Source organism: Vidua chalybeata, chromosome 18 (assembly GCF_026979565.1).
Source record: "Vidua chalybeata isolate OUT-0048 chromosome 18, bVidCha1 merged haplotype, whole genome shotgun sequence".
NCBI lineage: Eukaryota > Metazoa > Chordata > Aves > Passeriformes > Viduidae > Vidua > Vidua chalybeata.
Window position 1 is genome coordinate 631,949 of NC_071547.1, and position 16,601 is coordinate 648,549.

At 49.6% G+C, this 16,601-nt stretch overlaps 1 protein-coding gene across 6 annotated transcripts in view; it reads left to right on the top strand.

Moving 5' to 3' along the window:
• Nucleotides 1-16,601, top strand: part of RIMBP2 (RIMS binding protein 2) — a 110,131-nt gene that overhangs the window by 84,984 nt on the left and 8,546 nt on the right. For 5 of the 6 annotated variants that reach the window (XM_053959376.1, XM_053959375.1, XM_053959377.1 and 2 more), the window contains exons 8-16: nt 1,504-1,580; nt 2,376-2,485; nt 2,904-3,710; nt 5,616-5,767; nt 6,060-6,521; nt 8,311-8,454; nt 9,827-9,985; nt 15,541-15,658; nt 16,373-16,557. In XM_053959376.1, coding sequence (XP_053815351.1) covers nt 1,504-1,580; nt 2,376-2,485; nt 2,904-3,710; nt 5,616-5,767; nt 6,060-6,521; nt 8,311-8,454; nt 9,827-9,985; nt 15,541-15,658; nt 16,373-16,557 — 2,214 coding nt within the window. Of the gene's footprint in view, nt 1-1,503; nt 1,581-2,375; nt 2,486-2,903; nt 3,711-5,615; nt 5,768-6,059; nt 6,522-8,310; nt 8,455-9,826; nt 9,986-12,320; nt 12,705-13,565; nt 13,899-15,540; nt 15,659-16,372; nt 16,558-16,601 lie in introns of all 6 variants that reach the window. The other variant, XM_053959380.1, reaches the window with a different exon arrangement.

A 16,601-nucleotide genomic window follows, 5' to 3' on the forward strand; every position in this document is an offset into this window, starting at 1 on the left:
AGGAAATGATCTTCAGATTTTACCCCTCATTTCAGGAAATCCCCTTCCTAATCTTTACAGGAGTGGATAAATTGCAAGCGTGTGCATATTTTCTATCTATGTTATATTAATTGATATGAAAATGTGAAAATCGATGGAATCAAAATGTTTCTAAATGGATTACAAGTTTGAGGGCATTCCACAAAATACTGGATTCTTGTATAGTGGGAATTCCATGGGCATATCTGAGGATTATCCAGAGGAAATATTTGTGTATATTTGTGTAGCAGCATTATTGAAAAGTGGAAACATTCACTGCTCTTTGAAGAGGCCACAGAAAAAGCAGCTTAGCAAGGAGACTTAGGGAAGCAGAACTAACAGCAAGGAACAGGAGAGGCAAATGTCAGATTTAATTCCCCTTTTCTATTATTTTTGAGTTATCTCTCACTGAGGATGTCAAGCCCTCTTTTGCAGAACTGTGCGTTTTGTGCCTTCTAGAGTGTAATTATGTGATACACTCTCACATTATGCAAGCTCACAGAAATTCAGCTCCATGCCTCTTTAGAGACACCCAGACCCAAAGGAGGGTGTATGAATAAAATCTAAAAAATGAAACACAACGCGGGGTAGTCTGAAATCAATCAGCCAATCAATCAGGGATACTCTGGCAGAGCAGTGTGTGCTGGGCTAAGCCACCCTCAGGAGTCAATTCAGAGGAAAAGGGACTTCACTGAGAGTTTTCCTGGTGTGCTCCTGGCAGGGACTGGTGTAGACCTGGCAGCTGCAGTTCAGTGTTCACTCTGTCTAGGCTGTAAAATTTTGCTCAGTTTTTGGACAGTTTATTTTATTTGATCCCACTGTTAAGCCAGCATTTCTACCTTAATTAAAGTTTCCTCAAGCTCAGGCAAAAAGTTGGTAATTTTTTCTGAAATGGCTCACAGCAGCCTGTACAATGAGTGCAGGGAAGTTCATCCCTCACTTTAAAACCTCTACTAGCTCAAAGCACAGCTGAAATTGCTGTTTTACCAGTGAGAGACCTCGTGCAGAGCTAGAATAGGCAGAGTCTGTGTTGATTCAACACCACCATTAAATCTCCAGGTTTTGTAGACCAGATTTGTAATAGAATAAACGTGTGGCTTTGCAGGATTGAATTAAATGTGATGTGAAATTCAGAGTAAAATATGTTATTTCCTTCAGTCAGTGGAAAGGATGGCATTCAAGAGATGCTGATGCTGTGGATTGGGTTGGGTTGGATGGATTGGCAAGGGGTTTGTTTTGTGTGGTACTCGTGGTTTCCAGGTGTTTGGAGGTTGACACTTGCACCAGTTCTAAACTCAGCATTTGTTTTAAGTGCTTAGACAGTGGATTCTGCCCTTCTAAGTAAAATTAACCAGTAGTGCTCCATGTTAGAATTTATTTTTTTTCCTTGATATTGTGTGTTCACTGATTCATATCACCTGTCAGGAAGACTGTTCATTCTTCTTTATTTGTAATCACATTATCTTTTTTCTCCCTCCCCCACAGATGGATAATGATCAGAATTCCAATACCTCAAAGCAGAGATATTCTGGGAAAGTCCATCTTTGCATTGCCCGTTACAGGTAAAGCACCCATCTGGTTACAGACATCACACACAGCTGTAACATTCAACATCAGGTTTGGCCCCGCTTCATTCCTGCACTGAATTATTACATGGAAAGAATGTTCTGGAGGGCCTGTGCAGTCTGCACTGGCTGCAGAGCAGGGCCTGTCCATGTGCCCGAGCTGGCAGAGGGAGCTGAGCTCTCCCAGCCCCTGCATTCCTGTCCCCAGTGTCTAAATCAGATTAAACGGGTACCTCCTGCTCCAGAGGGGAGGTCTCGGTCTGTTCTTTCCAATTACTTCTTCAAGCAAGAGAAGATTTGAAGTCCAGCACTGCTTTGCACATTAAAATTTCAGGCATGAAGGACTGTCATGATAAAAATTTCAGTGGCTAACAGTTTCTCTCAGGATGGATATAGATTTAAGTATTTAATAAGTACTTTCTGTCTCTCAGTAGCTTCTCTTAGATGTAGCTCACTGTTTTTGTCTTCTTTTACCTTGCCTCTGTCGAAGTTTGATGAACTTGTATAAAGGGAACCCAAAATTGAATACAGCAACTGGAAAAGACCCCCCACAACTGAGTTTGCTTTAATTCACTCTAAAAAAATAAAGAGAATTTCGGCCAGTGTTTTTCAAGAGCCCTAAGTGAGAAGTGTCTAAGTAAATGCTGCAGGAAAGGACGTGGGTTTAGGGGCAGAGGGGACCTCACAGACCGAGCCGGGTGTCTCAGAAGGGATGCAAAGACACTGCCCGGGGAAATTGCCCTCCGTGGGGCTGCAGCCCCCTCCTGAGCTGCACTCTGCGTTCCCCCGCAGCTACAACCCCTTCGATGGACCAAACGAGAACCCGGAGGCGGAGCTCCCTCTCACGGCAGGAAAGTACCTTTATGTGTACGGAGACATGGACGAGGATGGCTTCTATGAAGGTATTTCTTATTTAATCCGTGAAGTCGTGCTAATTCATGCAGATTGAAATCAGTTTGTCTGTCAAAGACGCTCCGAACTCTTTCCTTCGTCTGCTCCTAAATCGGTTGCTAAATTTAGCTTTATCATCGTGGTGTTAATTAAAAGAGTTTCTGCACCAGCAAAGCCTCTCCTTGCAGGCAGAGCTAATTATAAAATATTTTATAGTGTCAGCTTTTCCTACTGGCAAGATTTAAGTTGACAAAAAAGCTTACTGGCAGTTCTGGTATTTCCCTTAATAAGCCTTCGTGTTCCCAAGCTGGGGATGTTTTTTATTGCTTTCACTCATCCCTCGGCCCTTATCTTGTCCACTCTCAGGCACTGCCACGGACGAGGAAATTCCCCTTCGGGGGTTTTAATGGCATTGCTCTGTCTCTGCAGGAGAGCTGCTGGATGGACAGAGAGGGCTCGTCCCTTCCAACTTTGTGGATTTTGTTCAGGACAACGAGGCGCGGCTGTCGAGCGCGCTGAGCAGCGAGCAGGACCAGAACTTCCTCAACCGCTCGGGGCCTGCCCTGGAAGGAGAGCTGGAGATCAGCCCCCCGAGCCACATCGACTCCAGCGTGGTCAGCAACGGCGCGGGGAGCCTGGACGTCAACATCGACGAGATCGGAGAAGACATTGTGCCTTATCCTAGAAAAATCACCCTCATCAAACAACTAGCCAAAAGTGTCATTGTGGGCTGGGAGCCACCGGTGGTGCCGCCCAGCTGGGGAACCGTCAGCAGCTACAACGTCCTGGTGGACAAGGAGGTCAGGATGAACATAGCCCTGGGCAGCAGGACGAAAGCCCTGATAGAAAAGCTCAACACCTCCACCTGCACGTACCGGATTTCCATCCAGAGCATCACCAACAAGGGCAACTCCGACGAGCTGCAGTGCACCTTGCTGGTGGGCAAGGACGTCATCGTGGCCCCCTCCAACCTCCGCGTGGACAACATAACCCAGATTTCTGCTGAGCTCTCCTGGCTCCCTACAAACAGTAATTACAGTCATGTCATCTTCCTGAACGAGGAGGAATTTGACATTGTCAAGGCTGCTAGCTACAAGTACCATTTTTTTAATTTGAAGCCCAATATGGCCTACAAGGTGAAGGTCATGGCAAAGCCCCACCAGATGCCCTGGCAGCTTCCCTTGGAACAAAGAGAAAAAAAGGAAGCCTTTGTGGAATTTTCTACATTGCCAGCAGGTTTGATATTTTCCTCCCTACCCCAAAACTCTTCAGTTAAATTTCTCTGAAAATACCAGATAAAATACTTTAACCCACACAGCGTTTAGGGAATGTGAGTTCATTTTGGTTGTGATGGTGCAATCAACTTCATTGTACAATCTGAATTTGTAAAGTCAGCAGATCGTTGTGTTTTGGAAAGTCTGAGCTTTTTCCCCACCTGGCTTTTACATTAGGAGTGCTGGTAAGTGTTGTCAGCCATTTGCCATGATTCAAGAGCATTGAAGCAGCGCTGAAAACTAGAGCAGAAATAAGGTGGTGAATTGGCACTGCCCATGCTGAATCCCCTCTGGCTGTGAAGTCTGCTGAGCAATGCAGAGCTGCTCTCTGCCGAGGAGCTGAGGTGCAGTGAAGCCTCAGCTTTTGGAGCCAGAGCTCCCAGAATCTTCCCCACTGCTTCGTTCCACTGGGAGCACTTCTAGAAACACAAGCCAACTTTTCACTGTTGCGTAGGGAAAACAAAGCAGCAGCTGTTGGCGTGGTTAGAGGCTGATGCCTGGTTTCAGAGTCATTGGAGCAAAGGAAAAGGATGAATTTGGAGTCAGCGATGGGAGTTACCATCACAGAGTGTCATGCAATTGAACTCATCTTCATTCATCAAAGCAATGGAGCTCACATAAAAATAGAAGTGTTTCTCTCTTGGGCACTCAGATCTAAAAATAGAAATAAGTACAGGATCAGGACCAATGGGGCTGCTGCAGTTTGTGGAGCTAATGCATGTAAAAAAACCCATGAGGAGCAAAGTGTAGCAGAATTCCCAAGCAAACATTTATGTTGATGACCAAGACCATGGAAAATCATCAGGAATCATTTCCCACTTGATGATGGGGGGAAACAGGAGCCATGCTGAGCCTCGGGTGTTGCAGTTTGTTAAACCTGTCTCTGCACAGCCTGTGAAGGTCGAGACAGACACCCTGGGGTGTGGGAGAATGAAAGGAGGGTGACTTCTGCAGGAGCAGATTAATGGCATTGTCGTTGGCGAGATGCTGGGTTAGATCAGATGCATTCTTCCTTGTAAGCTGAGCAGCCTTGCTGAATTGGGAGTGCTGGCTGTCAATAAAATAGGATGACCAGGAAAGCTGAAATTCAATCCTGAACCAAAATCTCTCTTGGCCAAGAATAGTATTAGGTCAATTTGCATACTCTCAACTTGCAAGATAAAAATACTTTATAGATGTATTTGAGCAAAACATGGTATAGATGGTATGAGCAAAACCTTCCTGTCATGCCTCTACTGTCCTGAACATGACCACGATTTCATTTCCGTGTCCACTAGAGGACAAAATTCAGGCAGCAAGCCAGTGAAATGCATTGGCAGTTTGCCAGTGGTCCGTGTGATATTTGCACACGTGTCAAGCACAGCTGAAGTGTTTGTAGCCTTTTTGGTAGATGAAGAGGATCAGGCTGTGTTTAGTTCGCTGGGAGAAGCAATCTCACAGCAGCCAGGTCTGTGTTCTGCTCTGCAGAGGTGGCTGCAGCCCAGCCCTGCGTCTGACACGCTTTAGCAGCAGCCTCCGCTCAGGGTTTGCTGGTTCAATTAGCACAACAGGATGCTTGAAAAATTTATGAACTAATAATCTCTGTGATATTTTTACTTTGGCTTTCTGGCCAAAGTAGAGCTATTTATAGCAGGGTAATGATTTTTAATTAAGGAGGTATGTGGTGTGCTGTTACACTAACACACTGTAAATGCCTTAGGAGGTTACTGGGTGTGTTTTTTGACTCGGTGCAGAGGAAGGACCGTGGGCCCAGCTGTGTTTATTCAGCTGCTGGAAAAGGTTGCAGTTGCAGCCTGCAGCCCACGCTGCACCTCAGCTCACTGCTCCTGGCCCGAGGCTCCAGAGTGACCGCTGCCATCTCTCTTAGGTCCTCCAGCTCCACCTCAGGACGTGTCTGTCCGGGCGGGGCCCACGCCAGGGACCGTGCAGGTGTCCTGGAAGCCCCCGGCTCTGTCGGCGACGGGGACGTCCCACGGTGCCAGCGTCACGGGTTACGGTGTCTATGCCAAAGGGCAGCGGGTGAGTCCCCTCCTGGCCCCCTCTGCCGGAGCTCCGGCTGGCACGGCCCTGCAGGGGCTCCTTAGCCGCAGGTGGAGCCTGTCCTGTGTTTGGGCGTAACCTGCTCCTCTCTGGGAGCCCTTTTGGCCGGAGGGGCTGGAGGGATGAAGGCCAGCTGGGGCGAGGGGCAGCCCTGGCGGGGAGCCCCACGTGCCGGCAGCAGCTGGCTCCGAACCGGCCGGGGGCTGTGCCCGGCGGGCTGAGGGGAGGCCAGCGGGTGGCCGGGTGTCACAGGTGGCTTCTGTGCCCGCAGGTGGCCGAGGTGACGTTCCCAGCAGCAGAGGGCACGCCGGTGGAGCTGCTGCGGCTGCGTGGCCTGGACGCCCGCGAGGTGACGGTGCGGACGCTCTCCGCGCAGGGCGAGTCCGTGGACTCTCCTCTTGCTGCCATTCCATCCGACCTCCTGGTGCCTCCAACCCCTCACCCCAGAACTGCTCCCAAATCTAAGCCATTAGCAAGTGCCGGAGCCCCAGAAACCAAAGAAGAGCACCTAGGCCCGCATTTGAAAAGGGATGAGTCGTGGGAGCAGACTCGTTCGGTGTCCCCTGTCCACGGACACATGCTGGAGCCACCCAGCTTCCACGGCCCGCTCCAGGGCAGGAGGTCTCCATCCCCCAACAGGATCCTGCCCCAGCCCCAAGGCACTCCAGTCCCCAACACCGTCGCAAAAGCCATGGCAAGAGAAGCTGCACAAAGAGTGGCAGAGAGCAACAGGGTAAAGGCAAACTCCTTCCCAGGGCTTTTTTGGGCTGGTTCATGGTGACACTTGCCGTCAAAGATTGCTCCTCGTGTGCTCAGGGAGCGGGTAATCATTCCTAAGCTCTGAAGAGCCATAGCTTGAGAAGCAGAGTGCTGAAATTCTGGGCTGATAAAGCCCTCCTGTGTCTGCTGTTGTGGATCCACAGGGAATTTTGCACATTTGTCCTTCTCAGTGCTGCCTTTTCACACACATTTGCAGCTGCTTTTCACTCCAGCTCCTCCCGGAGCTGCCAGCAGTGTTGCTGCCCAAGGCCACCCCTGGTTTGGAACCACCATGACCCATGGCTGCTGCACTGACTCAGATCTTTGCCAGTTGATTTAAATCCCACATTTGGGGCTCTGGGGTCAGTGCAGCTGATGTGGATGCATCCCGACAACGTGCTGTGGGTTTTCCACACAAATATGCAATATTTCAATACTCCCAGTGCCCTGGGCAGTTCCTTTCTCATCACAAGCTGCTCACAACTGTCTGTAACTTCTCACAAGCCGAGGTGTCACTTATTCCATAGATTTTCTTGGTGCTTCATCTGGCAGTCATCAGTTATGCCCAGTTTTTAGTCTCCCATTGTATCTCCAAAATAACTGCATTAATTTTGACAGTTCACACATGCCTTAATACCCCAGCTTATTGACTGCTCCTGTTTTGGGATGCACTTGATACAGTGGGTAAATCGAGCCAGCTTTTGAGAACCTGAATAACTCTGGATCAATAAGGTCTGATAAATACATATGTATGCATCTGTATCTATCTTCCTTTTGTTTAAAAATAAGACTGGAATGTAATAGAGGGAGAAGAGGCAATTGGTTTTTTTGGCCCTGTGAGGTGAAAGTTGATTTAAGAACCATAGAGGGAAAGAGAACAGAAATGCTTTCTCTGGTTTGGAAAATTGCTGACCTAACATGTGCTCTGAACCATGTTTGATTACATTAGTTTAAGTGACGCTTGAAATGTTTTATTCAGGACTCTGGATAGAAGTTTTATAGACAAATTAATTCTAAATGAAATCAAATCCTGCCAGGGATATTTGTCATGTTTAGTCCCCTGTGGTGTGAATTCCTCACTCATGGTAAGTGCTGCAGAAGGAGCTGTGTGCCTGCCCCTGCCTCTTGGTGGCTGCTGGGCACTGTCACCAGAGCCAGCAGGAATTGCTGAGGCCGAGAGGCTCCTCAGAGCACAGCAAGAGCCCACAGCCTCCTTCGGGGGCTTTTTGTGTATTGAGGTCACAAATGCTGTTGTGGCTTGATCATCCACTACCTCTGCCAAGGGGAAAGGAGTGTCTTTGCTGGCAGCCTCTGACTGCAGAATACTGAGAATGTTGGTAGGTGGCACAGGGAGGAGAGCTGGCAGCTCATCTGATAAGCACATAGAACCAGGTAATTGTTTGAGAGTGAGGTTATAAAACAGGCAGAAACTTCTTGAAAAGCTCCTCAAAGGTTCCAGCCAGGGGGAACTAACAGTGCTTTAAACCATGAGTACATGTAAAGGTGGCGTGCTCGAGTCTCTGCATTTGCATTTGTGTCCCTGGTGCAGGGGCAGTGTCCCTCACAGCTCCTGGCTTTGCTGTCTGTGGGATGGAGAGGAGGAGTGTTTACATTGCATTTGTGTCCCTGGTGCAGGGGCAGTGTCCCTCACAGCTCCTGGCTTTGCTGTCTGTGGGATGGAGAGGAGGAGTGTTTACATTGCATTTGTGTCCCTGGTGCAGGGGCAGTGTCCCTCACAGCTCCTGGCTTTGTTCCTCCCCCAGGTGGAGAGGAGGAGCGTTTTCAGCGAGAGGAGCAGCGCGGCCCCGTACTCGGACGAGGAGGAGGATGGCTACGACTCGCCCAAGGTCAAGCGAAGGGGAGCCTCGGTTGATGATTTCCTGAAAGAGTCAGAGCTTGGAAAGCAAGTGAGTAGCCTGGCTTTGTTGTACCAGGTGCTCGGCAGGAGCCAGGTGTTTTCTGTCAGGTCACTCTGAGGGCTCTGGCTGTGCTGGTGACACAGGTGACACAGGCTGTGACACAGGTTGTGGCACAGGTGGCACAGATTGTGACACAGGCTGTGGCACAGGTTGTGATACAGGCTGTGGCACAGGTGGCACAGGTTGTGGCACAGGTTGTGACACCGGCTGTGGCACAGGTTGTGATACACGTTGTGATACAGGTTGTGACACAGGTGACACAAATTGTGGCACAAGTTGTGACACAGGTTGTGACACAGGCTGTGGCACAGGTGACACAAATTGTGGCACAAATTGTGACACAGGTTGGGACACAGGTTGGGACACAGGTGACACAAATTGTGGCACAAGTTGTGACACAGGCTGTGGCACAGGTGACACAGGCTGTGACACAGGCTGTGGCACAGGTGGCACAGGTGAGGCTGAGCCGTGGGCAGGGATGCTCCTGGCCCTGTCCCTGTGCTTGGCACAGGGATCTCCTGAGCATCCTCCCTTCCAGCAGCCCCAGGCACTGGAAACTGAAAACATGAAGATGGCAAAGAATGAAGAAAATGTGTCTGGACTGTCCTGTTTGGGCTCTGGGCCTTTTCTGTGTGAAGTCCCTGCTGCATGTGAGAGCCTGCTCACGGCTGGGAAGGATTGCTGTGTGCCATAAGGGCATCCCCTGTAACCTAGCAGCCTAATGACAGCAAACAAGCCTGGTGTAGGATTGCCTCCAAGGAATAGAACGATGCTGGCAGAAGAATTTTGCACAACTGCACAGCTTTTAGTCTGATCCCAGTGAAAACAAATATTAAATAATTTATTTTGAGAGAGATGTGAATTCTAGAAAAGAGATGGGTTTTTTATGTCTTGGCATAGTTTAAAAAATGTTAGTCAAGGACTTGGCTTCCTGTGTTGAAGGTCCACAATGGTGGTAATATGCTGCAATAATTAAATGCTGATCACTTTTAAATTATAATGTGATGTAACAAACAGCTGCAAAGAACAGATGATATGTGAATTATCCTAAGGCTTTTACAATTTGGTCAGCAAGTCCATTGATGCATGAAGGACCTCTTTAATACGGAGAATTTAATCAAGACTAAAACTAGATTTGGTGCTGTGAAAGGAGATATTCCTTATTATATCACCTGGGATAGAGACTGGATTTCTTGAATTGCGATCATAAACCAGAATTTCCACGTGGCACGTCCAGCAGAGCAGGGCCCAGCCCTGATGTAACTCCCTGTGGCTCCTGGTGCCGTTGCAGCCCAGGAGATGCCCAGGCCAGGCAGGATTAGCAGCTTTAGCAGTGATCTTTCTGCTGCCCTTCTCCCAGGCTCACTACTGCCTGGGGGATGAGTACCACACGGAGAGCAGCCGTGGCTCGGACCTGTCGGACATCCTGGAGGAGGATGAGGAGGAGCTCTACTCGGAGATGCAGCTGGAGGAGGGCGGCCGGCGGCGCCTGAGCCTCACCTCGCACGGCGCGCTCAAGGTGAGGGCTCGGGCACCCAGGTGGGTGCTGCCCCCAGGGCTTCCTTCAGCCCCCCCGAGAGCCTGCAGGCATCACAGCTCGCTCTGTGCTAGGGAACTGGAGCTGGGCTGCTTTAATGCATCTGTTACCTTGTTGGGTTTCATTGTTTGACAGACAGACTTCTGACTAACAGACCACTTTCCTGTATGTGACTGTTGCACTTGCAATTTCTGTTCTGCATCTGGGGCCCTTCCCCTGTCTCTGTGAAGATATACTGCATGTGCTACCCCAAAAGATGAGTTGTTTCTGAGCAAGATTTGTAAAAACTTATAAAACAACTTATGTTTTTCCTGTCTGAGTGATTTGTCCGTGTACCCAGTGCTAGGCCCCTCCCTTCCACGGGCTTAAAGCGTTCCTGTAAGAAAGGGAGTGGTTTCAGCTTTGTTTGATCAGTGCTTCGTCAGAGCTCCTTGAGCTCTGAATTTTAGGGAATCACCAGAGAGAGTAGGAAATATGTTCCAGAAATATTGCTTTAATACAGGAATATTCATCAAGAAAGAAAATTCAGTGAACAGCTAAAGCATATGCAGAACACTAAACACACCCAATACTGAATATATATTTGCCATATTATATTTGGACATGTAAATTGTATTTGCTTCTTTATGTGTGCAGTAATTACACAAACTGTGTTTTCTTAGAAAGCACAATCCCATAGATTAACTTTTTCTCCAGTAGATTGATACTCAACTAAAATCAATACTATTTTGTCATGCATAGAAGAATTCTGACCATTCTTATGACTGCTTTCATGTGCTGTAAATTCAGTCCTTTTATTCTGGTACTCTCTGCAGTGAGACAGGTACTTTTTCAAAAGAAGAAATTGTCAGTGTTTGTATTACTGCACCAACATGAAGGTTGAAACCAAAATCCTTCTGTGTGCTCATTGTATCCCCTTCCCCTGGAAAAATAATAATCCCCAGACTTCTTGTTCTTTATGCATCAGAAGGTGTACTTACTTCTTGGATTTAAATTAGTATTACCAGTGTTGATAGTGAGAAAGTTTCAGAGCCTTAACTGGTGTAGGAAATAGTTTTTGACCTGCTAAGGTTTGCAGGCTTCTCTTGATGTAGTTCATGCTTACTGATCTTTTTTCCACTTCTGTGGTGCTTTATCTCAAGTTTCACAGGTGTTACACACATTTTAAAAACAAAGGAAAATAGGTGAAACAGTCTAAAGTAATTTAGAAAGTTCCCTCTGCCTGGAAGGGGACAACGTCCAAAGAGCAGCTAAGTTGAGATGCTGGGAGGGAGATGCTGCTGATCTCCTGGAGGACCTGTCGTTATTTCGGGGGGCTCTTGAGCCCAGAGGTGCCCCTGATCCAGGCATGAGGCACAAGGAGAGATGATCTCTGATGCAGAACCAATAATCCTGGAGTCAGAGCCAGCATCTCCTGCCCTGTGCTCCCTTCCCTCTTCCAGAGCCCAGCCAAGGCACCCCCAGGGTTCTTTGTCAGACCAGCCTGTGCTTCGTGGAAATGGAATAGAAAAATTGCTAAATGTATCTGGCGTGTCCAAAATGCTTGTTTTACCCAGGCTGGGATAGTTTTTAACTGCTTCTGGCACAAACAGAGACTTTTACTTCTGCTCATAGGTTGATTTTCAAGCACAGGTTTTATGAAGCAGGTACAAGATCATGATGAGAGATTTGATGGCAGTGCAGACCAAGTGACATCAGAGAGCAGGCTGTGTGCCAGGGGGCTTTCCCTGGAAGCCAAGCTTTAAAAGTGGTGCAGGTTTTTTTAGAATTTTGGAAAGGAAACCAGAACTCCTTTAATGATGGCTGTGGAATAGCTCTCCTCTGACAGGAGACTGAAGATATTTAGTACTTATATGGGAAGCTTTAAGAGATGCAAAGCAAGCAAGCCTGCTAGGGCAGAGCTGTCATTCTCAGATATGGGTTCTGGTTACAAAGAAAATCAGATGGCAGTTTGGCACGGGGCAAGGAAGGAGTGTTAATGCCATTCTCATCCACCATGCTGGAGCCTGTATGTGGCTTTCATTACTCCATTTCAAATGCATGAGTTTATTCTTGTTAAGAGCATCACTCAGTAGTTTGAACTGGCCTCTCATGTTGTACCTGGCACCCAGCAACTTCTTAATCACGTCTTTATTTTTCACAGATCCTCATTCAAAGCATGACATCCTTTTCATAATATAAGCTGCATGTCTTACATTTGCCATTGCTCTAAAACTAATTCTGTCTTTATTTTTCTTTTCTCCCTTTTCCCTCCCATTTTATTTTTGTCACACACTCTTTGTTCCCTGTCTGGTTTTTAACATTACATGCTCTTAAGGAGTACGATAAGAATAAGACCACTGAAGCCACTTTTTTGGAACAGCCTGGCTTTCCCCAGCAGACACACCACAGTAAAAGGCTTTTCAGTATTCCAGAAGTGGCTGAAGAGGACGGTGAATACTCTGAACTGCTGTACAAGCAGGGTTTAGGTATGCCCTATAAAAAGAACCCCAGAGTAGCTAGAGGCCCTAGAGCTCGCAGGCCCTGCAATCAAGAGCAGCAGCACAGCCCCTGGTACCCGGCCGAGCCCAGGGCGGTGCCGGGGCTGGAGGAGCTCGCCCCGGACGAGCGAGGATGCAAAGGCCGGCAGAGCCTGTCCCGCAGCCCCGACAGCGGGCTGGACTGCGGCAGCGAGGAGGAGGAGCCCCGGCACGGCGGCAGAGCCCAGGGGGGCAGCGATGAAGAGCAGTCCTGGTTCGGTGGCAGAGCCCAGTGGGGCAGCCGTGGAGAGGAGTCCTGGCACGGTGTCAGGCACAGGAGGGGCGGTGAGGAAGAGGAGCCCCGGTTCAGTGTCAGGCACAGGAGGGGCGGTGAGGAAGAGGAGCCCCGGTTCAGTGTCAGGCACAGGAGGGGCGGTGAGGAAGAGGAGCCCCGGTTCGGTGTCAGATCCCAAAGGGGCGGTGATGAAGAGCGGTCCCAGCACGGTATCAGACACAGGAGGGGCAGTGAGGAAGAGGAGCCCCAGCCCGGTGTCAGATCCCAGTGGGGCAGTGAGGAAGAGGAGCCCTGGCTCGGTGTCAGATCCCAGCGGGGCGGTGATGAAGAGCGGTCCCGGCTCGGTGTCAGGCACAGGAGGGGCAGTGAGGAAGAGGAGCCCCGGCACAGTGTCAGATCCCAGCGGGGCGGCGATGAAGAGCGGTCCCGGCTCGGTGTCAGATCCCAGTGGGGCAGTGAGGAAGAGGAGCCCCGGCACAGTGTCAGATCCCAGCGGGGCAGTGAGGAAGAGGAGCCCTGGCACAGTGTCAGATCCCAGCGGGGCGGTGATGAAGAGCGGTCCCGGCTCGGTGTCAGGCACAGGAGGGGCAGTGAGGAAGAGGAGCCCCGGCACGGTGTCAGATCCCAGCGGGGCGGCGATGAAGAGCGGTCCCGGCTCGGTGTCAGGCACAGGAGGGGCAGTGAGGAAGAGGAGCCCCGGCTCGGTGTCACATCCCAGCGGGGCGGCGATGAAGAGCGGTCCCGGTTCGGTGTCAGATCTCAATGGGGCAGTGAGGAAGAGGAGCCCCGGCTCGGTGTCAGATCCCAGCGGGGCGGCGATGAAGAGCGGTCCCGGCTCGCTGTCCGAGCCCAGCAGGACCCAGAGCCCTGTCCCTGCCGGAGGGGCCCGCGGCCGCTGCTGGCCCGCAGGAGGACCCTGACCCGGCAGAGCAGCATCGAGGAGGATTTCGGGGAGCCGGGAGCCCTCGGGGAGGCCGAGCCCGGCGGCGGGAGGCGGCCCGAGGCTCCGCGGGGCCGCGGCGCCGATCGCTCGGCTGAGCCAGAGCCGCAGGGGGGCTGGAGGAGCGAGCCTAAACCTGCTGAGCCTAGGGCAGCTGCTGTCCTTGCAAAGCCAGCCCACAGAGATGCAGAAGACTCTCTGGTGTGTGAAGTATCTTCCTTCTAACATCTGCTTGCCAAATCAGTCTGTTTTCTTTATTCTCTCTTTTTTGTTGTTGTTGTTGTTGTTTTTATATTTTTTTACTTTTTATTTTTTTTCCCAAATTGATTTTTAAAGTCTGTCCTTTGGACCCATCTGCTACATTTTCCCCCCATTTTTTTTCTTCCCCATTCATTTTGGTTTATTACTCTGCATTTTCATTTATGGTCCTCTTTTGTGTCATGCTGAAATCAGATTAATTTGCTTTGCAATGATTTTCCCCCCAAACAAATTACAATGATGGCTGCTTTTATTAAAGGACAACTGAATCTAAATTTTAATTAAGGGTTAGCTGAACTATAATTTTTCCAAAAGATTGCTTTTCTTTATTTTGCCCATCTGAATGTTGCAAAAAAAAAAAAAAAAAAAAAAAAAAAAAGCTGCATTTTTAACTGGAGAAATGTTTCATCCATTTTTTTTTTATTATTATTATTGTCAAGGAATTCATTTCATCGTGTTGTTTTTATCCATCTCATTCCCAGAATTTTCAGGATATGCTCTTTATCATGGAACATCTCAAGACAAGAATCAAGATTCTCCCCCAGTGTGACAGTGACCCAGATTTGTGGAGTCACAGCTTCATCATTTTCATTTTCTGCCTTATCTCTGCACTGTCACCACGCTGCGTCCCTGTTAGACCATCTCCTCTTGCCTTTGAAGTTGCAGACTGCATCTCTGCAGGAGAATGCAGGCACAGAGCCGCTTCCAAGGGGAGCCCAGGGCCATTCACATCTGCCAGGGATGCTCTGCACGACCTTGCCTGTTTGCATTTCTGTCCAGTAATGTCCAGAGGAGCCTCCAGGCGTGAGGGACGCGCCCCAGAGACCAGAGCCAGTTCTGTACCTCTGCCTGCAGCAGCCCAGGGTGCAAAGCCCGTTCTGGCGCGTTCCACACGGGAGCAGAGGTCGGCCGCTGCTCCTGGAGCCTCCCAGCTCGGGCTGGGATGCCCCCCTGCAATCCTGCCAGCACCAGCGGGGACCAGGCCGTGCCAGTGCCAGGAGGAGAAGCTCTGGAGAGCTGGCACGGCCCCTGCAGCACCGCCCCGGGCAGCAGCTGTGCTGAGCAGAGCCAGCTGTGCCAGATGGAGCCTGCAGCCCTCCGGCACTGCCCTCACCCCGCAGGCGTGCCAGCCACGGCCAGCTAGGACCCGAGCCCGGGCCACCAGGACTGCCCGGGCTCCTGCTGCACGGGAGGCACCTCCAGAGCTGGCAGTGCCCTGCCCTGCCCTGCGCAGCTCTCAGCCTGCCCGCGCCACTCTCCGGGACCCTCAAACGCCACCTTAGCCGCAACAACAAAGGCAAAAGAATATTTCCAAAATTATTCTTTTCTTTTCTTTTTTGTTCTGGTGTGTGACTGCTGGTTTACAAAGCTCTGCCATAAATCAGGGAACCATTTTTTTTCTTTTGCAGGTTTGCCAGGCAGCAGTGCTCACTTTTCAGCTAACCTTTCAGTTAAAAACTAAGTTTAGTTGCCTTTAGAGCTTATGCTTCCAATTGTGATTGACCTGATTAATGTCCAGCCGTGTAACCACGATGTTGCTATGCATGGAACTGACAACCCTGTTCTTTCTGTCGTTGTTTTTTAGCTTTTAGGTAACCCAGCCTCTGCAGGACGGCCTGACAGGGTGGAGCATGCAGGGCGAAGGTCCTCCCATGGCAGTGCAGTGCCACAAAGGTCTCGGCCCCTGTTGGTCCCTTCCATTGGTTAGTTGGACAGATCCGTGCATTCCTGTTCTTTGCAGCCTCAGAGTTGGGAAGGAAATCCTTAAAAACGAGCAGCAGGCTTGTCTGGAGCCAGGCTGCTCCTGGTTTGAAGGGGGTGAGACGGGCTGCAGACAGCTCTGCTGAAATGAGTGTGCTGGGGCTTCCCAGGGCCGTGAGTCAGCAGTCGTGGCACTGCTGGGAGCCTTTTCATTCCTTTAGTGGCTGTTGAGAGTGTTTAAGCTCGCTTAAGCTTAGGTACAGCTGGATCTCACCTCAGAGGAAATCTGCTGGTTACTTTATGGTCAGTGAAATCAGTGTGGCCGTCCAGGCATCCATCCAGCCATGCATCCTGCCCTTCATCAGCCATCATGTTGTGTTCACTTGCCATTCTCTTGGCTACTTTTTTCATTAATTCATGGCAAACTCTTGCAAACCTAACAAAAATGGCTTTCCTACGTGAGCTGTGCAAATGTCAGTCTGGTACAGGAAATCAGCCCAACTTTCCCTGCAGGATTTATAAGCTTTTTTTTTAAATAGCAACTTGCTGAAAAAAAAAAAACCTCAAAAAACCCACCAAGCTTTATGGGACATGCAGTGAGGTCTGGGGTTATTTTCACTGAAATGCCAATCATGTTTCAAATATTAACTGGGAGAGTTGGGTGATGAGGCCAGCTTGTGTTACTGAATTGTTCTTTTCTGAATTTGCTTTCACAGACGGCTACGGTGGTCGTGACCATCTTTCTCCAGACATTTATGAGGAATCTGAAACAGATCCTGGCACAGAAGATCTCTCTACTCGAATATTTGTTGCACTTTTTGACTACGATCCACTGACGATGTCCCCAAACCCCGATGCTGCAGAGGAGGAGCTGCCGTTTAAGGAAGGACAGATCATCAAGGTGAGGTCTCAAAGCAAAGGAAGCAATGACACTTCTACAAGCAG